At 38.5% G+C, this 22,716-nt stretch overlaps 1 protein-coding gene across 2 annotated transcripts in view; it reads left to right on the top strand.

The window, feature by feature from the left end:
• The first annotated feature begins 1,860 nt into the window (after positions 1 to 1,860).
• Positions 1,861 to 22,716, top strand: part of edil3a (EGF-like repeats and discoidin I-like domains 3a) — a 126,515-nt gene continuing 105,659 nt past the window's right edge. For both annotated transcript variants that reach the window (XM_026188922.1, XM_026188921.1), the window contains exon 1: positions 1,861 to 2,285. In XM_026188922.1, the coding sequence (XP_026044707.1) occupies positions 2,222 to 2,285 (64 nt within the window). In that variant the 5' untranslated portion in view covers positions 1,861 to 2,221. The remainder of the gene's footprint in view (positions 2,286 to 22,716) is intronic.

The following is a 22,716-nucleotide window of genomic DNA, read 5'->3' as shown; positions in this document are numbered from 1 at the left end:
CATGATCATACTTTGAGGGAGAGGGATGTGCTATTCCACCAAGTATTACGTGCAATGGAGACAAGTCTGGAAATCTGACACAGTGGGAGGTGCTCTTTGGAATAGAGGGCAGCTTCTCATTATCATGATAGCAGACTTTACTGTGGCCACTGTGGATGATTTATTAGTCTTGACCAAGTGCATACAGTTATAGGTCTCTATCTACATTAAACCATAAGACACCTGATATCTTTCATGATTCATAATGAGGAGCCTGAAAGCATCTCAAGGTCAGACTGTTGGGTAAAGACATCGACTTAAAGTCAGAGTCCTGCTACTTTTCTTTCTTTCGTTCTGGAAACTTCTCTCTCAGATGTGCAGAAATGGCAATGGTCACAAATATGGAATGAAACAGTGCATTTATTCATGGATCAGTTATTCGTGTAAGGAGAACATGTCATTGTAATGTCTGCAGCCAGTATGCTATTGCAGAAAATGTCTTTAAATACTATTATTATTTCTTAGAAAACAGATCAAAAATGTTATTGAGGAGTAAGATAGCTATGTTGAACAAATATATGGGGGGAGTTGGTCGGGGCCCATAATCACAGTTCTCACCATGAGTTAATCAGTGTCAGTTTATAATTGGCAAAGTGCAATTGTCACATTAATTTAACTCAACCCAGATTCATGAAAATCCAATCAGAGGTGGGCGAAATATCACACGTGGCACAAAGGAACAATCAGTGTGGTGCCACCCTCTTGAGAAATAATCTAATTTTGAGAATGTCACACCCCAGTGAGACACCTGTATACGTTCAGTATGCATAAACAGTCTGCACACGCTGTGAAAAAGCATGGATGCGTTATTGTAGGTTACTTATTAAAGTTTATGTTTCAGTAAGATCTTCAGTTGAAGGATGGAAATGGCTTGTAAACTGGAAACTCGCTGTAAGCAGGGAAGTTGTGGTTTGTGTAAATTAATATGCGTTAATTAGATGTTCGTTAAACTCTGTTTCAGAGATGCTGTTCAGTCAGTGCCATCTTTTTCTCTCTCCTAGAAACAACAGGAGAATCTACAAAATGAAAATTGTTCATAGAACATTACGGCCAGTATCCTAATGCGATAAAGAATTTTCCAATTTAATCTTTTTGTTGAGGATACTAAAACTCATCAAGGCTTTCCAGAAAAATACTTTTGAAACTACTAAATTAATTGCTGAGCATCCAACTTCCGGAGGCTTAAAAAACAGAAATCTGAGAGTGAAATAAGGAGTTTGGGAGAGGCTGATTATGCGCAATTTAAATTTCTAGCAAGTTCTGACTTTTGGAAGAATTATTTTAAAGCTCTCTCTCTATTATTTATTTTTTTTCGGGCGGTGGGAGTGGGAGGAGGAAGAGTTTGCTCCACCAATAAAGCCTACCATGAAGCATCCTCCGAGTGACCAAAGGACCAAAGTGACTGTGGTCCAAGCTGTATAACGTTTTGACTGTGTGACTGCACCTTTAAAACAATAAAAAAAATAGTAAGGAAATTTAAAAAAAACCCAAACTTATTTATCCTTTAAAAAATAGCTTTATAACTTAATTTTTAATATTTCTAAAAATAACTTTATAAATACGACTAACTGCGTAAACAGGCATTGGCTTAAACTCTACATGACATGATATCAGAAAGAGAGAGAGAATTAAAAATAAGAAAATAAAAGTCGGCGAAAAACATGGTACTATTTGTGTTTTTTTAAATTCTAATTATTATTTATTTATTTATTTGAATACACGAGACATCAAATGAAGCGCAGTTCAAATTAAAAGTCATCACTTCTAGTTTTATTTTGTATGTGTGTAGCGGAAGTGATAATTCTTCTGACTCTGGGAGGTTTGACAGTAGTCGTCCGGCAGCACCGAGTGAGCGCACACGTCGCTCTCTCCACTACATCGCACCACTGCGGTAGGAGCGCGGAGGCAGCAGCAGAGGAGTGCCCGGCAGGCACAGTCCACTTGTTCCTGCAGGACAAAATCCAGGTGGCGAGTCTCTCACTCTGTCTCTCTGTGTCTCCCTCTCTGTCGACTTTATCACAGCGCAAGACTTTACCTGAGAGGACATAGTCATATAGCAACAGCTCTCAGGGTAACCCTCACAGTCCAGCCGGAGCAAAGGAAGGAGAAGTTTGGGCTATTGCCACGCGATTTTACCCACAGCTCCGTAACCTTGGAAGTCGGACCTGATTATTGTGAGAGGATGGGACCGCTACTCCTTTCCGTCGCCCTGTGCTTGAGCGCCGCTGTCCCACAGCGTGTGAAAGGTGAGCGGAACAAGTGACAGGCAAAAATAATCATTGTCACATTTTATTTTCTTTTCTTTTCTTTTTCCCCACACAAATAGTTCTTTAGCGTGGGAGCATCACCGAACAGGGGATCGATCAGAATCCTTTGGCATATTTACATATTCTACTGAAAGTGACAAAGTGCTGGTGATTATTCAAAGAGGATCGTGGGGAGTGGGGGTATCCCACATGAACGGTTCAACACTGTATTGTTCGCGGGAAACGGAGCAATCTCGGCACGTTTTTTTTTTTTTTTAAATCCGTGCACGACTCGTTAGTTAATTGGTTTGATTGTGTTCAGAGGAGACCTGTTTGAGTATACAAGCGGCCGATTGTGTATTTTATCTGTGTGTAATTGCTCTTTGATAAAGGGCCACATGAGACTGCGCACAATTAAGGCAAATGTGCACAGCTCCAGTGTTTCGTGCGCCCTCACAGTGACCATCTTCAGCTGCTTGCTTGGCTTATGTGCGAAGCTTACATGGGGTAAAAGAAGCTGAGGGTCCAGGTTTAGCTCTCGTTAATTAATGCAGAGGGACAAAGGCATCTTTCTCCCCTTATTTTCCCTTTTTTTAATAACCAATATAAAAAGAAGAAAAAAAAAACGGAATAGAAAGATTTCTTGCGTGGTGACTAGACAAATCTAGAGGTGATATATATCCTGTAATAGTTGCCTTATCATTATTAACCAGCGCAATATTACAAGTAGGGTAAATGGACATTGAAGTCTAATGTAGGGTCTTACCAAAACATGTCACACTGCTTTATGCAGAGAGAAAACTGCTGAAAGCTTATAGATTAACCTGACTCCCTGAATCACCGTTCCCATCATTTACATCCTCCCCCCTTTTGCCCTTCCTGTCCTCTGGTGATGGGGATGTTTAAGCTTTTGGCCGCTATATATTTTCCACCATCAGTGCAGAGCCGTACCTGTGGGATACAAACATATATATATATATATATTTTTGATAAAGAAAACAGGGTAGTCCTGATAGAAGTGGGTCATGCCATTGTCCCTGTCTCTGTTCATTTAGCAACACGCTTGCCTCAGGAGTCACACATGTCAGACAGACCTCAGTCTCTACACCGGGAGTGTGCCCCAAGCAGAGTTTCTAAGGCTCCCTAAGCCTCACAGTGTCAACTCACAGTCAGCTGTTACAAGACATAATACTCCCTGGTAGGCTGGCATAATGAATGTACAGGAAGAGCAGAGAGCCGTGGTGCCGCGGGTCGACTTGTTTCAAGGCTCAGTGAGTTAAAAATAAACCCCGGACTAGTCCCTCAATTAATCATATCCCAGTTAAAAATTGTGCTATTGTAAAGGGATTTATTTTTTTTGTCCATCTGCTTCAAAAATGAGTTAAGCTGTAACCTTAGTCACAAAAGGGAGCTTGTTAGAGGAGGAAATGGAGGTTAATCGACAGTGTTAACGTTTCATCTGTGTTTGAACAACAGCCATAGTCATATTGGTCAGCCTGGCAGCTATATTTGCAACCGAACCCCTTCGTCACCGTTGCTGTCAGTCTGACATGTTTAAAAAATCCACAGTCAGATTAAAAGGGACACGAAAGCATTCAGCTGTCATGAAGAAAGTGGCAGAAAAAAATGTCTTGTGATTATTAGAAATCTCTTTGTGTTGCCTTGAAGATACGGTTTACTTACCTTTTGTCATTGCTCAAAGACAGCAGGTGTCTTCTGAGATAGCGGCTAACAAACACTGCATGGAGGATGTCACAGGGTGCCTCTGTCCACTGAAACAAATTGATGGGGTAGAAAGATTCGCCTTCAGGTAAAACAGACTGCATTGTTCCATGTCAGCGTGCAATACATCACCTCCTCTCTTTGGTTACTGGGGCTGACTCTCACACATTGTTTGGGGTCCTGCCTGTCTGTCTGGACAAAGCACATGACTGCACCCGTGGGTTCTGTGGATGGATATGTAAGACGCTTTTGTGCTTTGTTTGGAGTGTCAGCCTTAATGAGTTTTATGCATCTTAATTTTAGCCCCAGTCTTGTGATAAGGACTTCACAATTAGAGGCTTTTAGTCGAATGGACAGCCATCTGGAGTGGCAGTGTGATTGTTTGCTATTGGTGAGCCATGATTAGTGTTAATATTGTTGACTGCTGTTCATTTAAGCCAAAGATTGCACTTGTTTAACGCAGTTGAAGAAGTCAAACAATACACTAATGTAGAAATATTGCAATTTTGCGAATGTTGGCAGCTTTAAATTGCTCATCATGCTCAATATGATGTAGGTTTGAGAGGTTGGGAGGCTTACTGAAGGGCAGCAGAAGTTTTGTTTAGCTGAGAGAAATTGAGCTTCTGCTTCCAAACAGTTGGATGGATATAAATGAGATATACCGACTTGATAGATAAATCTATCAAGGCTGATTTGATAGATTTATCTGAAAGGTCAACACATTTACTGGCAGCTGAGGTTATGGTTGATGTACCAATGAATTTTAATAAGAATGACATGTGACCTACACTGCTCTGCAAAAGTAAAGAGCCACCCCTCATTTCTGTATATAAAATGGGAAAACACTACAAATATACATGGCAATACAGTATATAAGGCAAGAGTTTGTGCAATCCTAATGAGGTTAAAAAACCAATATTTGGTACGACCCAATTATTCTTCAACACTGCCGCAACTCTCTTAGGCAAGCTTCCCTGTCATTTCTTTAAGCAGTCTTCAGGAAAAGTTCTCTGGGGTTCTTAAAGAACATTCAGAGCTCTTCTTTGGATGTTGGCTGCTTTTGTTCTGTTCTCTATCAAGATGATCCCACTTGCTTCAATAAGGTCTGGGCTCTGGGGAGACCGATCCATGACTGATAGTCTTTAACTGTGTTTTTCTATCCAGGTATGCTTTAAATGCATTGACCTTGTACTGGGAACCATTTTCATGCTGGAAAATGAAGTTGTTGCCAATTACATGCTTTCCAGATGGTATTGCATAATGGATCAAATCGAATCGCACATTTTTGCCTTCATAATTCCATCAAGTTTGAGAAGATGCTCAATAGCACTGAATGTAAAGCATCCCAAAACCTCACCAGAGCCTCCGTTGTGTTTTACAGATGACTGTAGACACTGTTGTACCTCTCTCCTGATGATTTTCAGTACAATTTGTGTGTAATTTGGCATACCTGTAGAAACCTGGAGAGATCCATCCATCCATCCATCCATCCATCCATCCTCTTCTGCTTATACCACAGGGCTAGAGGGCCAGGAGAGCTATTTAGAAAATAAATAAATAAAAGAGAGTCTAGCTCCTTGGGAGCAAAATATGAAGAAATAAGCCTTTTGCACATTACTGTAGCTCTACAGTGCTGTGCACTAGATGTGCAAAGATAGTGTGCTGAAGAAATGAAAGCCTTTTAAAAGAAGATGTATTTGTTTCCTTGCCACAAAAGAGGAAATAAATAACAGCAAAAACAAAATTTTTTACTCTGACTCAGAATTTTGGTCCATCTCTATTATATCTTTAATAAAATGGAGCTTTTGTTTGCAGACATTTAAATGGATATAATGCATATTAATTGTACAGATTTATCCAAACCTCATTACCTTTACTGGCCACTAAAGGTTATGGTTGATGTATGACTGACTTTTAATAACAATAACTGGCGACCTACCTCTACAGTGCTCTTCAATCCGGTTTTAAATGGCACAGTCCTTAATCAGTGGAGAGAGGTCAGACTTCTGTCAAATCAGCAGCCATGATTAGCAACGGATTCCAAGCAACTCATTGGACAACAACCCCTGCACAAGAAAATGCAACATAGAATATCAAAACATAGAACTAAGTGATGTAGTGCCAGCGCTGCTGTTTTTTTGTGGAACTTAATAGGGATATTTGTTGTCAGTGCAGATGTTCACTAATCCTTTTTATATTTGAAGGAGACTTCATTTGTCTGTCATGCTGACAAGGTGATGCATACAATGCTATTTGTCTTTGCCATCTCAGTTCTCCTGCCTACATTTCATGCTTGACTTATATGGAGGGCACTGGAGTGATGGTTATCAAGGTTGCAAGGACATATGAAGAGGAAACGCTTACCAAAGAGCTTTAATGCAGCCTTGAGAAGAAAATAGCAGCATGGTGGTAAAAGACCTATTTTAGTCAATGCAAACTTTCAGACAGGAAAAAAATGGATGTTTCATAGTTATTTTATAACATTTTGTGGTTTTGTTTGATTTAGAGTTCTGTGCAAAAGTCTTGAGCTGCCCCTCATTTCTTTATATTTAGCTTCCAGGTTCCCAGACTTTCTTGTCATTAAAGTGGTTTTGAGAAGTTGTCACTCTTGGATGAGTGACGAAACATTTCCCAGGCTGTTCATCTATGTCCAGATGAACAGAATCATCTTTTTGGGAGTTTTTTACCTGGATGATTGAGCATGCATCAAGACATCTCGAGAAATAGTTCTCCAGATTTTTTTGTTTTGTTTTTAAGAGTTTTTCTTTTACACATTGGCTGCCTTTTTACCCAGTTCTTGTACTTGACCATTTTCAGAGAAAGGTTTTTTCCCCTTTGATAAGCCTCTTAAAACTGAACTATGATTCATTCAAGCATAAAAAGGGCAACAATGGACCAATATTATGCCTGCACATAACACACAAGTTAGCAAAGAACCAATTTTAAATAGTATTTTTAGAGACTTGGGTAATAGCAGTCTGTCGCAGAATCACAGAAATTGTTCTCATTTCTTAAGCTGCGAAAATGCCATAGATAACACAGCCTTGACAGATATAAAGTTGTATTTTTCCCCCAACAGGGTGATTCGCAAAGAGGGGAAAACTTGCATATATTAGCACTGTGTGCAGTGCATTCTCAAAAAAGTGGTTTAGACCTGCTTTTCAGTCAGTGGTGTTGGGGATCTTGTCAAAACTGGTGTAATTATGAATGAGGAGAAATACCATCAGGTTTTTATTTGACCATGCAATACTGGAAAACCCCTGATTTTTAATGGTGGGCAATGTGACCTCAAAATTAGATTATGACACTTTGAGAAAATTTATGATATTTCTGACAAAAAAGACATTTGGAGCATTTTATCGATGCTTCGGGCAGCAGCAAATGAAAGACATTTTCCATCCTTCTTTTCCAATGAGCTACTGTCATTGAGGACACACTTCCTGATTTGAAGTGTGAATCTATTTTATAAAAATAAGGTGCTACCAGCAGTGTGGTGCCAGAGAGACACAAGATGTGTGGAATGTAAGCACAAAAGTAACCCAGGGAGTGTAGTTGAACAATAAATAAAGTACCAAATTATTAATATTATTACATTATAAATATGAGCCATATTTTTGCTGTTGAGTCTTGGCTCATGCTTTAAGCCCTGTTTTGCCACCTTGTAAACACATCAATAATTGAATGGGTTGAACATCATTAGCTGCCTGTACTGTATGTCTTCCTTCGTAGCCTGGACAATGTGTGTGTTTTTTTCCTCGAGTCATGAAACACATTTGTTCTTCCCACCTTTGGCAGGAACAATTTTCCTTGCATATTTTGCTGAGTGCTGTGCTTTGTTGGAGGTTGCTGAAGTAGTTTTAGTTTTGGCTCACTTGTGGCTGTTGCTGTCAGTTATGCCTGGGCTTCTCTGCTTGCATGCATTGGGGAACACAAAGGCATGGGGATGCTACAACATCGTCAGTGTAAAAATATCATGTAAAAATTTATACCAAACAGTCAAAGCTAATCCTCACAAATGATATGATATGGCACAGCCCTAATAATGGTTTCATTTTCCAGCATGACAATGATCTCAGACACACTGCCAATACAGCAAAAGCAAAGCTGGATAGGAAAACAGACAATGGAACACTATCGGTCATAGACTGGCCTCCCCAGAGCACGGACCTCAACATTACTCCAACAATGTGGGATCACCCTGACAGAGAACAGAACAAAAGGCAACACCCCAAGAGAATTCAGGCTATGTTGAAAAATAAAGGCGGTCCTACCAAAAATGGACTTTCAGGCTTGTTAGGATTGTCGAAACTCTCTTTCCCCTTATATACTGTGGTTTCCATTTATGTTTGCACATATTTTAGTAAATCATCCAACTATTTCCCATTTCCTTGCACATTAGAAAAAAACTAAAAAACTGAGGTGCCTCAAGACTTTTGCAGTAATGGTACAATAATCATGTGACCGTCACTGAAACACTGAAAATTATCGTGTTTGAAGCCCAGTTCTGTATCCTCAAGGTGACTTTTGCTTAACTCTGCATTTGGCAGTGAGTGAAAAGGAAGAATTCTTCAAGGCATCAAAGAGACAAAAGATAAACACAAAGACTGATCACCAGTAAAAATAGCAATTTTCACACAATAGCTTGTCTGTTTTCCCATAGACCTTAACTCAAAGGTGATGTTTCTCTTCACAAAACTATGGAAATGTTGATTCTGTATTTCCCCAAACAGTGTTAAAGTTCTATCACTGACTAAAGGCAATATATAACATTATGACAGCTGACTTAAGCTGTGGCGTTCTTAGCAAAGTGTTAATGTCAGGAAAAAAAGCAGGAAGAGCCCCGTAGCTTGAGTAAAAAGATTATACAAATTCTTCATTTGTAGTGTGAGTTATCGTTGAGTGTACATTCATTTTTCAGCTAAGAACATGCAGCGGCCTGTCCCTTTCATAGCTTGAGTATTAACAAGACCACATGCTGGGTTTAAGTAATCCCACTGGGTCACAATTAATGTTTCAACTCTTGGAGGCACAAGAAGACTCACTGCATGTGATGCAAAAAAAGTTGCAGGTAATAACTTCAAATATATGCACTTTAACAAGTGGACCTGCATGTTTGAAATCGTTAAAGGGTATAGTGGATCACTTCAAAGTGACACATGTGACACAATAACAATTTTAGCTCAATTATGCTGTTTTCATAATGCTTCAAACCAAAATTCTAAATGAAAATGACATTTCTTTTTGATTACTTGATTTTCCTCCTTACAGCAGACAATTCAGTATCTCTGCTAGTACTAAACCTTACTGCCAGTGGATGGTTGTTAGTGGTGGAACGGTGGTCGCACAACGTAGTTTGATGATAAAGTATTAAAGCATGCAGAAGTGGAACGCTGAAGGTTCAAAACACTTTTGATCTGTGTAACTCAATGAACAGCATTCTTCCCCCTGCAAATGCGATCTTACTTCACTGTTTTATTCATGTGTGACATTCAGAAGACATCACCTGTATGTAATTTAACACTAAAATTTGTATCCGCAATGCATTTTTGTGTGACTCACCAATAAATACGAAATGATTAATTTGAAAAAGCACCGCAGGCTAGTTTAAGTATAAAAAGATGGGAAAAAAATCTTTTTTCTGGCCCTTTTCCTGCAATGCTTCTTTTATTGGCACATAAATTCAGAAAAAAGCACAAATATCATAATTTTCTGTTCACTAAACTTATATGGAGTAATTTGCAGAAGCGCAGCTCCTCTTGTAAATGAGTAAATCTTTGCATTTTGATGGATAAAGGTCTGTCAGCATGAGGCAGAAAGGGGAAATAGGTTTTAAATGCGTAAAAGTGCCTTTTAGATTTGTTTATCGACACCACAGATGTGACTATTGTTAATAATATTAAAATATAAATAAAACAAATTTATGTCAGAGACGTATTCTGATACCTCTCAGTCATGGTACAGTATCATAACAAACTTGGATTTTTTTTAAAAATTCAAATTCTCAAGGTTCAGCTACCATTTTTTTAGGTTAAAAATCAGAGGTATACTGCAAAAAGAAAGGCCCTGGGGCCACAAGAAAAATATTAAAACCAAACTTTTCACAGATAAGGAAGCCTAACAAGGTAAACAATTGGTAACAGTCAAGTTGGATGAAAGGAAGATAAACCAGGGTATTTTTTGGCTGGAACGTTAAGAGTTTTCTTGTATATCGTTAAAATGTTTGTATCTATCTTTCTCTATATTATTTTAAGAATGTTGTTTTTATCAATAACTGCCTATGCAGATGTGTAGGTGTGCCAAGTGTAGGTGTGTGTGTGTGGGAAGAGGATAGGTATTTAGGAGGAGGGAGAAATGAAAAGCTTACTGACAAGTGTCAATGTGGATTGTAAGTGTATCCTCAGCCAAGCACAATTTCTATGCTCAGTGGGTGTGCCTGCTGAGTGCAAAGGACCCCCTGTATTTGACAGGGAGGTATCACACCAGTATCAGCATTCATTATTGGTTTTGGCCATGAGTGAAGACTTCACCTTTCCCCAACGGATCAATAGGAAGAATAAAGTATTTTGCATTAAGTGCAGAACTGCAGCAGCCGTTAAGTCTGATGAGATGTAAGCAGTTTCAGCTTGCTTAAGTTTTAGTGGTTGACAAACAAAGAATGTAACTCTTGCTTTTGTATGGGAGTATTAGACTCATTTACATCTCTCAAAAAGAGACAATTTCTGGTTGTATTAATTACAAATATGGTTAAACTGCTTCAGATGGAAGTGAAGCTGCTGTAGTTAAAATGAGATTGATTACTTTAGTCTTTGGTCTGATAAAGAACCCACCATATTCAGTCAGGCCAGTCTACTTACTTTAGTTTAGATGAGATTAAGTGCTTAAGCCACCTGTCCCAAGGAGATGATGCCTCCTGATTCTGTCCCAAGGACATACTTAAATGAAGAGTCCCAACTCAGTCTATATTAAAATAAATCCTTGAATTATGTCTCTGTCTTTGATTGACAGTTATGATGCCATAAAACCTACAAGAAATAACTAGCACTCATGTAAATTAATTAAACACTGTAACTGTTTTGCAACATATAATTTATTTTAAAACTTCTTTGAGGTGTTTTCAGCTTTTTACACTTAAAGACTTGCCAGCTCTGTATTATACAGTATTTCAACTTACATTTGAGTATATTAGTACATGCACTGAATGTATTGTCTGTTTTTCTTTGTGTGTGTTTGTGTGTGTACAGAAGAGTTGGTTTTTGTGCTTGAAGCTTGGAGAGGTAACCCAGAAATGTCATCACACCAAGTCTAGGCAGCAATTCTGGCTGTTTTTCACAGTGTGGAAGTGCATCCATACTTCACTCATTTGGCAAAACACAAAACAACATGCATTTATTTATCGTGTGAGTCAGCCCGAGTTTACACTAAATTGCGCTGAATAGAAACAGGTGAGTGACTGAGAGGAAGCAGGATACGATCAGTCTGGATATGACAAGTTTCAACTGGAAGCCTTTGCTTTAAACTTTTTTTTTTTCAGAAGAGCAATTTTAGGTAACGACATAATGTATATGTTATCCATTTTGAAGATAAGTGCAGTTTTTTTTTTAAGTGCAACATTTTCCATCCAGATGTTTTAGATTACCCTTGGGGTTTGTAGTACCAGCCACGGGTAGAAAGAGGGAGAAAAAATAGAGCTGAGAGCCAGGATGAAAATTCCCTTTAACATGATGTTCATCGAACAGAAACCACTCCTGCCCGAAAATCAAAGTGAGACATAGTCACAGTCAGTTGCCCTCACAAAAAGGGCAAAGGTTGCAACAATTTACACCAGATTTGTACTTTCAGGTACAAGTTTCTGATAACTTTTTTTGCTAGAGTCTCAATGCTCAACAACATGTCACAAGACAGCAATAGTTTCAGATGAGCTTCTCTTGTTTTTAGCTCAGTAATAAACCAAGGGCAAGCCAAATGTAGCAGTAACCACTTATTAAGGTCTTAACCCTGTATAGCACATAGTAAGTAGAAAGAAAATTGTGGTTTTATACTAAAATACCAACATTAAAATATTACTTGACACCACTGTGACCAGTTTGCATGCTTTAAATCAAACAGAACTGAATTGAATAAACACTCAATTTGATTTGTGAACAAAAAGTCAGTATTTCTTTCCACTTCCTAACTTTTGCTTAATGTGGAGAATCCAACTGTTCACCTGTTCTCGATCCACTCGTGTTTTTCATTCTCATTGAAGGCTAGAGCCATTCCCAGCCCGTACGATATACAGTAGATACATAAATTGTTAAAGATAATCTGAGAATCTGTTTTCAGATATTATTACTAAGATATTATTTTCAAATTTTGTGTCATGCGAGATACTAATAACAGCTCGAGCTGATTCAAGTTTGGTGAAAGGTCAAGGTCAAAATCAGCAAAAACTCCATGAGTATCTAAATTGGCTAAGCATTTGAGCTAAACCTTCATTGTTAGCACCCAAAGTCAAAGTTGACCTTGAAAAAATTTCCAAGTAGTATATCAGACGAAAGGGCATGAAGAGAGCTGTACAACACATTTTTTCTTTTGTTTTTTCAATACAGTGCCCTACAAGGTTACATTAATTTTACAGTTTTTACAGTTTAAAGATTTCAGCCTATTCTGCTTCAGCCCAACTATTTTTGTATGTAATACTTAAAGGTCATGGGTCAAAGGTCAGGGTCATGTCAATTGGGAAAAAGGTTTAGTTTCCATATTACCAAAACGAACATCAGCGTAAAACATTAAAGTTTTAGTGCAGCCCTTGCTTTTGAATTGTGCTCTTTGGGTTTTTGTTAATGGAGTGTAAGTGTAAGTGTAACAATGTCTGAAACCAAGACCAAATCTGTGGTATAAATGTTGTAACCGAACTGCTGTTGAGATGTCATTTCATTACTAACAGAGACACTGATGGAACCACACCAGAATTTATTTAGTGCTTTTCTGGTCACGGTGATCACTCAGAGTGCTTTAGGCCAGAAGCTGTGTTTCACCACAGCCTCATACAACAATTTATTCTATAAACCTTAAGCACTTTATCTACTGCTCAGCCAATTCAGCTCTCATAGTCCTGTGGGAGCCCAAGAAGGAATGCTCGCGTTGTGAGGCAACAATGCTAACCATTGCACCACCATGATGCCCAAGTGGGGTAGACACAGAAAAAACAAGGCAATTATGTAACAGACACATCATTACTTCACACTTCATAGCAGAGTAACAGTAGTCTGCTTCATTTTCAGATTTAGCTAACTACTGGGACACAATTGGTATGTTGGCAAAGTTGTTACAGTTACATAGTTTAACTGTACCTCTCTGCAGCTGTTTTTCTAAAATTAAAACTGTTTACAGCATGTGTGGAAATACAGGATGATAAGCGGCTGCCAGAATGTGCAGATGTAATGATATGCATTGATATTATCCATATGCTTGTTGCTACACAAGCTGGCCATGTGGTCTTTAAAACCTGCTTGCCTGTTTGAATACAGATGTTTTTTAACCATTTTTCCTTTAACGTTTGTGAATTCAGTCAATTAATCAATCAGTTTTACAGAAACCACAGAATAAATGTTCTCAGTGATAAACAAGACCACTGAGTTATACAAGAACCATTAAATTGTTTGTTTTCACTTTCTCCATATTTTATAAAGAAGAAAAAGTGTGTCATTTATAGCATAGTCATTTATAGCATAGTCAAGCGTTACAACACTGGTGTTGTCATGTTTAATTTTATGCCTCTTTTAGGACTTCTCACATTCTAGAGAAAGCAATCAGAGGAAGCAGACAGGAAGAAATGAAACAAATGTCAGCCTATGCTTAATGTATGAACTGTTCAGCTTTCAAGCTGTTACTTCCCTCTTATTTAGTTTAGTTTTCATATTGTATACCCAACCTAATTCTAACTTGCATTATTAACCATGTTTGATATCGTCCTATTTTATCTACTTTGCTTCTGAAACAGACCTTTGTACAACTCACCACTGTTTGAGGCACATGAAATATTTACAACTTTGATCTCTCTAACCTGTTCACTTGTCCTAGGTGGGTGTGCTCTATTGCAGATTCTGCCAGTGTATTGTGACTAAGCTTGAAATCTTGTTCTGCACCGAGTGTTGAACCTGTGAAGAGTGTGACAGATTAAATTAGCAACTGAAAAGTTCAAAGTTTAAATTGCAGTGTGTATTTTTAACTGTGTTCAGTGCACTGAAGGAGAGTCTTTGTGGGATATTGCACTCTCACTCTTGCTGTCTTCCTCTCTTGCATACACAAACTCTAGAAGTTATAATTATACACATAGAAGCATAGTTCTTTAGTTGTTGCTGCATTTCGTTGGAGATGTGGTTGGATAATAGGAATAATGCTATCGACTGGACACTAGCAGCGTCTAGTACATGTGTTTATCTGTCTGTGTCACATGCTGTTCGGTTACAAAGATGTGTTATCTTTTAAAGATGTGTGCTAAGGCAAAGACAAAATAAAATCACTGAAAAGTGAATACAGCATTTTACGTCGAAGCTCAGTAATCACCCTTGACTGTACATCATCACTCACACTGAGCCTTTTCTTGCTTGACACTGAATCTCTAAGTAAGTAGTGCCTGCTACATGAAATTCACTGACCAAGGGGTAAGCAGGATGAAAAAAAATTCAATTTGTCAAGGCCTGCCCTTTCCGTTGCACACAATGCACAGCTTAGGCCTTCGGGTGTGAAGTATGAAGGGAACAAGAATCAGAAGATATTTTTCAAGTATTTTTCATGTCCTTCGATGTTTCCTGCGTTGAAGAGGAACATTAAACAGAGCTTACCAGCAATTTTTGACTTTTCAAATAGCCTGTGTAAACTTACCTAACAATAAATTGCGGCAGGTGAAGGACCTGCTATTCAGTGAGACAGAACAAAGTAGCTCATCATGTCATCCATATGTTTTTCATTTTAATAAATGTGCTGTTAATTAATGGGGATGGTAATTGTTCTGTTGGCAAGAAAACGAGATCAGTACCATTCTCACATTTGTTCATTCAGTATTTAACTGGAGTAAACAGCTTATGTTTAATTTGATTCAACACTGCTTTTAAAGTGCTGGTTAATCTGTAATAATATTAATTGTTATATTAGCAGACTGAATTTTATATAAGTAAATTAAACCCTTCAAATTCTCATTAACTAAAGTGTTAAAATTTACTTCCAACAAGGCACTGCATGCAGCAGGTATTGCTGCAAAAAAAAGGGAAGCTTTGTTTTGCAAAATATACCAGTGGTGGATAGAAGCAGGTGGAAATCTCACTTTTCTTTGTGTCAAAGGTAAAACAGGTAGTTATACTGGTTAATGTTGTTGTTAACCAGTATAACTATAATGTTTAATATGTGAGCATGCCCATAAAATACACCCATTATAACAGTGTCATTGTTGTGATCTGTTGCCTCTTTAGCAGTTTTTAACATGGATTTATTTTGGTAATCATATGAAAATACGAACCAAACCAAACCAAACTTTATATAAGGATTTCACACACTTAGCATCACAACTAGCTAATCGAATGAAACAACTTCTTCCTATTTCCTGTATTTATGCTAAGCTAACAGGCTTCAGAATCCATTAGACATTTGTGAGCTGCATGGTTTAACCCTCCTGTGTGTTTTTTGACAAGAAAATAAACATGTAGAATTTTACACAAATCTTGATTTCAATTTTTCTTGATAAAATTCTCAAGCAGAAATGTGGAAATATTAAATTAGCCATATTTCCTGCTTTTATCAAAGTTTTGATGGGTTCTCTGAAGCACTCTGTGTCTCCCTGTCTCACAAAAACACTTGCAAAAGCTGGGAAAACATGACTAAACATTTGCATTTGCCGTACAAGTGCATTCTTTGTGAATTTTCAATCAGCGTTGCTCAGTCAAAAGTGTGGCATAATTTTTCTTTCATCCAAAATGCCAAATGCAAAACATCATGACAACAAGAGGGCTAATGAGGTAACATTTAAGGAACAGGGTCAAAGAAATGCCTAGATGTGTTGTTGAATATGCATTAATCCCGTAAATTTGTGTCACAGTTTCCAGCTAAAATGCATTTTTGCTTCGCCTAGTTTGTCTTTCCTTGCCTGTTAATTTGCAGCGGCACTTTCCGTCACAGACACCTTCCTCTTCAGCGGTTACTGCGAAGATTCAGATGAGATGTGAGCTCTACTCCTTTATACATGTTTGATGAATCTTTTTATGCTACTTCTGGGATACAAGCATGAATGTGGGAGATCTTGTCTGGAAAAAAGGTACAAAAGATGGGAGGTGTCCAAGTTTGTAATGAGGCTAGCGAGGCTCTCCTGGCTCACAAGCAAACTAGGGCATCTGTAATGAGCGTGCAGAGAGAAAAGGGGGGGTGGGGGCTGAGAGAAAGCAGAGAGGCATGTTGTGAAGTTGCATCAGAGCATCAGCTGTCCAGTGGATGGTGGTGGGAAGCAGGTGTCTTTCATAGTTCTCCCTCAACAGGACTTGAAGAACAAATATAGTAAATTACCAGCGTCTTCAAACCTTTAAACATATTCAAAACAAAACTCAATTAGCTTGCTTTTTAAAAGGACATTTTTGTCTTCACAAGAATTTCAGACAGGTAGCAAAGCATGCTAGAGAATGATATAGGTGCCCATTATATGAGTGTTACCATTGAAAATAATATGTCTGATGGGATTACAGCAATTAGCAGTATGAAATGGATGTACCACACTGCTCAATATGTCTGTGCAAATACGTAATCTGATGACCGCAATTATTTAAAAAAATTGAAAGGCACCAAGTGGCATTACTCCTTTGTGATATGGCTGTATTGGAAAATGACATATTTACTTAATCCAATTAGCCTTTCTAACTCTTAATGAGCAAGAACCTGAAATAGGATGCTTTTGAATCATAATAATTAGCACAATCCATCAAAAAGCCTTGATGCTATGCATCTCTGCCTGTCTGAGAATTACATCAGAGGAAAGATTTGAGCACTATTTAATTGTTTTGGCTTTTACTTTTGTGACTGAGGGATAGCCATGTTTCTATTTTTTCTGTAATTTGATAGATAGCTAATTGAATAAAAGAAAGTTTTCTATTTTTTATTCTACTTCTCCTTATGGCCTCAGAAAAAAAGTGTAATCCCCTGTAATTAAATGGAATGTCAGTGTACTTTGTTTGAAATTACAGGGTAATTATATTGACATACAAATACTTAGCAAGGTGCACTGAATAAAGGAGGTAGCAAGTGAGGCTTTTAAAGGGAACAGATAAACAGTTGTAATATAGGTAAATGTAAGTAATAACACAAGTAATTTTTGTTGTGAATGACTTCAGGTGTTTTACAGGAAAGGAGACACAAATTTTTGTGTAATTTTAAGTACTGTATAACTAATTTACTGCATAATTTCTTGTGGAAAAACATATTTGGAAATCTTACATTGTAAGTACATTTTATTTTTCATGGCAAGATTCGCATTATGGAGTGGCGTCAGACAACTTAACACAGTCGAATAATAGAACATCCATCGTGCACATCAACATAATGAGTATTAAATAAAGATGTAAAAATACAGCATTAATTCACTCCATAATACTCGATCATCACCAAAAAAATGATGGAGTACTTAAAATCACTTATATTATACTTAAAATTACTTACAGTTTAATTTGTGTTCTATCGTGTAAAAAACCTTTAAATTACTAATGCACAACATAAAATTACTTACACATACACTATTTAAATTTACTTACAGTATAATTATTTCACTGTTTCCTGTAACAACCTGACTGTTACCTCTGAAATTGCAGAATATGTACCTCTAAGTATTTGTAAGTAAATATGATAGTCACAGGCCATATTATGAAGTGTTACCTTTTCGGTACTTTTGATTATAGTTTGTTTATTTCTCCTTCATAAACACATGGAAAACTGTCTCACGTGCTTGTTTTGTTAGCCACAAACTCTTCTTAAATTATCAGAAGTTGAGAAACCACACTTGGCATATACATTACATGTTATGACTCTGAAAGTCATTATATGAAATATTATCATATCAGGTATTATGATGTTATTGTCTTGCCTACCTTGTACCAATTTTTAGCATTTATGCACCTAGAACACCTTACAAAAACATTGTATAATTTTTTATTTTATGACAATAAAATAATATGTATCACTACAAAAGTTTAATTATGCATCGCGTTATGATGCTGGGACGTTGCCTAGCAACCACCTAGCAGATGGCTAAAATGACCCATTTTTCAGCGTTAAAACATCTACCACCCCTATTTTTTTTTTTCACATTTCTCAATTTAATTACATACACTGAACAAAAATATAAACGCAACACTTTTGTTTTTGCTCCCATTCCCCATGGGATGGACGTAGAGACCTAAAATTCATTCCAGATACACAATATAACCATCCCTCCCAAACAGTGGTCACAAATCAGTCCAAATGTGTGGTAGTGGGCACATCTGCCATATTGAGATAATCCATCCCACCTCACAGGTGTTCCACATCAGGATGCTGATCTGACATCATGAGTAGTGCACAGGTGTACCTCAGACTGCCCACAACAAAAGGCCACCCTGGAATGTGCAGTTTTTTGCGCTATTGGGGGTCTGGGGACCCAGAACCGGTCAGTATCTGGTGTGACCACCATTTGCCTCATGCAGTGCAACACATCGTCGCATGGAGTCTATCAGATTGTCAATTGTGGCCTGTGGAATGTTGGTCCACTCCACTTCAATGGCTGTGCGAGGTTGTTGGATATTCGTGGGAACTGGTACACGCTGTCGTATACGCCGGTCAAGCACATCCCGAACATGCTCAATGGGTGACATGTCCGGTGAGTATGCTGGCCATGCAAGAACTGGGACATTCTCAGCTGCCATCTGCCCTGAACAATGTGAACCATGATTCATCCGTGAAGCGCACACCTCTCCAACGTGCCAGACGCCATCGAATGTGAGCATTTGCCCACACAAGTCTGTTACGGCGACGAGCTGGAGTCAGGTCAAGACCCCGATGAGGACGACGGGCATGCAGTTGAGCGTCCCTCAGACGGTTTCTGACAGTTTGTGCAGAAATTGTTTGGTTGTGCAAACCAATTGTTCCAGCAGCTGTCTGGGTGGCTGGTCTCAGACGATCTTGGAGGTGAACCTGCTGGATGTGGAGGTCCTGGGCTGGTGTGGTTACACGAGGTCTGCGGTTGTGAGGCCGGTTGGATGTGCTGCCATATTCTCTGAAACGCCTGTGGAGACGGCTTATGGTTGAGAAATGAACATTCAATGCACGGGCGACAGATCTGGTTGACATTCCTGCTGTCAGCATGCCAATTGCACGCTCCCTCATTGCTTGTGGCATCTGTGGCATTTTGCTGTGAGACAAAACTGCACATTCCAGGGTGGCCTTTTGTTGTGGGCAGTCTGAGGTACACCTGTGCACTACTCATGATGTCAGATCAGCATCCTGATGTGGCACACCTGTGAGGTGGGATGGATTATCTCAATATGGGCAGATGTGCCCACTACCACACATTTGTGACCACTGTTTGGGAGGGATGGTTATATTGTGTATCTGGAATGAATTTTAGGTCTCTACGTCCATCCCATGGGGAATGGGAGCAAAAACAAAAGTGTTGCGTTTATATTTTTGTTCAGTGTACATTAGGTGCCAACAGGAGGCCAAACAATAGCACAGGCATGCACTAGCTGTTATTATTGACCTCATCACCCCAGCTTATTTTCCTTTATAAGAGTCATATTTATGAACTCTGTGTTTCAGATCAAAATTCAGAACTGTGAAAGCATGGTCATCATCTTTAATAGGATATTTAATATCAGCCTAAAGGGATACTAAACCTGAAATAAGTACTGCAGCATTTAACTTTCTCTTGAACACTTTGTATAAGTAACATAAAATAAAACAAAGTATAAAATCAGCTGAGATCGTTCGGAGGTTAGTTAAACAGCAGAATCACTTTGGTGTTGGGAAGTGCTATTTGGGCTGTTTTCCAGCTTTAATGCCTCTGTCTTTAATGGCCTTGTGTAATACATAAACACGTAAGGAACAAGCTTGTGTTCCTCATTACGATGGGTATTTTTGTCAGTGTGTGGAACTGCAGCCTCCGAGTTTTATATTGTTAAATGTTAAGTTTGACAGTGTGTCTCAGGCCATGTTATGGAGTCATTTAAAAGTAATGTAACAATATGTTTGCAAAGAATTGCTTTCTCCAGGGAATAATTAAGTAACGTAATGCAATACTTGTGAAAAAAAAGCAGCCACTACTATTTAATAGAATAGATGCTTGAGAAAGGACACTAACATGATAACCCACACTTAAATTTTGATGCTGTGTATTTCAATGCAACTAGTGTGTCAAGGAAAGACTTTATATAAAAGAGGATTGCTTAGGCACAGTGCATTGTTGGGTCTGCTGGTTGAACCACTCAGTCATTATCCCTTGGATAGGGCTGAAAGATGTTAAATCCAAATTGTAAGTACTAGATTAATAAGACATTCATGACAGGTGCATGATATGAGCAGTGAATACTTTTCCCTGTCAGTTAAGGTCGTGCTTCTGCATCTGTGTATCAAAGATTTTTTAAGGACCTCTTAATTGTTTCAAATCTAAAATGTTTTTGTTGTTCTGTAACCGTTGCATACATTTGTTCTGTAGTCATGGTTCATACTATAGTGGTTCACCTCAGAAAAAGCTAGATCCCAAGTTGCTGGAAAAAAAAATCCTGTGAACCCTCTAGGCCTTGGGCTGAGTGCATTATCGCTGCCCCTGGCCCATGATGAGGAGAAGTATCGATCTTATCCTCAGACGAAAGCCCTCTGTGCACCTCTGCAGGGCTTAGTGCTGGCTGAGGCAGGATGCACAGTAATGAGAACAGTAGAGGGCAGAATGGGGGACCAGCTTATTGCTAACAAGGATGGAGACCTTTACACAAAAGAAAAGAAATAAGCTAGATGGGCATTTCTTTAAAACCCCTCCCTCTCTTCAAGCCACTCTACTTTTTCTTTCTCTAAGCACAGTTTAGGTCTTAACCACACCACGGACTCTAGCCTTGATGGTCTTATCTGGAATTTTGAGCTCCTGTGGGAATATATCTCTGTACAGAGTGGCTAAAAAATAAATTTAGCACACTCCCACTATGAAGTCAGAGAAGCAGTAGAGGCAAGAAAAGAGCAAGAAAGTGATTTCAGCATAACCAAACTTATAAAATTCAGAGGATGCTCCTGGCTGGCAAGAGAGATCTCCAATCCTTTGAGCTCCATTTTTGGATGCTTTTGTGGTAACAGAAGTTGCTTTATGACAAGGACTCCAAAGACAGATTTTTGGGTGTGCAGGCCTTAGAGGTGATGATTACATTTGATGATACCTCAGGCCTCACGCTGACTGGAGCTCAACCAAACCATACGAATTATGGGATGTGAATTTTGGATCATAAATGCTTTTAACATATAGTGATCAAAGTTGTAACAGAGTTGAAACAACTGTTTGTTTAATGCCTAACAACAGATTTAAAAGCCCCCCACAAATAAACGAGAAATAATTTGCTTTTCTTATGTATTATGTATGATTCTCTCTGCATTTTAGCCAGTGTTGGAAACACATCTGTGCCTCCTTCCTTACGAGGGTGGGGAATATATTGAACGCATAGTTTGCCACAGCTACACCTCTTGCTGTTGTTTATTGGAACTCTCTTAGAAAATACAGAAAAAGAGAGATTGAGTTGCTTCTGAATTTAGATTTAACAGTTAATAAAGTAAATGTATCCAATTGCCTGGTTCAATTAAATACTGTTCTGTTTTGTTTGGTTTCAATTTCCCCTTTTATTGCATGTTAGTTTAAAATGAGAAACTTATAATGAAACAAAGTAGTGCTTAAATGCAAAGAAATGCTTGCATTGGTTACTTAGATCAAAACACTGGCGTGACTGTATTCGTCAATGGGTTCACATTTAAGCGTATTAGGAAAAATTATATTTGCAGGCCATATCATAAAGCATGACATCTCCCATGACAGCTCAAAAAATATCAACACACTTTGCAGGTTGTAAATGCCTTAAGAATAAGTAAAAAAGCTGAACTAATATCAAACATCAACAGACTTAAATTTCCTTGTTATAAAGTAAAACCTGACTGAGCCCTTTGTTTGACCTCCTTACTTCCAGTAGATATAGAAATCTGTTTAACTCAGAGGGGGGCGGTGTAAAGGAATGTGCTCACCAACTGTCTGACTTAATAGGAGCACCTAAGGTTTCTTTCATCCTCAAATGTCCCTGCAGCAAAGGCGTAGATATCGTCTCTCTGGACCAGGACCTTCGATAAGCTTTCACAGACTTGGTGGCCAGTGTGAGCTCTGTTATCGTTTACCCATTTCATCTGTGTGATGTGCTGCTTCCTTTAGATCTCTCTCTTCTGTCTCGCTTCTCTGGTGACTTTAATTCCAGTCCACATTCCTGTATGTTAATTTTTTTTCTACTTCTCTTTGTGCCTTTATCTTTATAAGGCAGTTTCTGAACGGTAGTTTGCATACGTGTTCAGCTTACCAGGACCACACTGTCTGTCTTTATAGTTTTCCATGGATGTTTAGCATTTTCAGCCCTCTCAAACATATTCGCTCTCTTCTTACTTTCCCCTCCCTGAGGCCAAACCAAGTTTATTCCCTCTAGCT

The sequence above is a fragment of the Astatotilapia calliptera genome, chromosome 12, assembly GCF_900246225.1.
Source record: "Astatotilapia calliptera chromosome 12, fAstCal1.2, whole genome shotgun sequence".
NCBI classification, from domain to species: Eukaryota; Metazoa; Chordata; class Actinopteri; order Cichliformes; family Cichlidae; genus Astatotilapia; species Astatotilapia calliptera.
The sequence above is the reverse complement of the archived record's forward strand: the minus strand, read 5'-3'. Positions and strand labels throughout refer to the sequence as shown.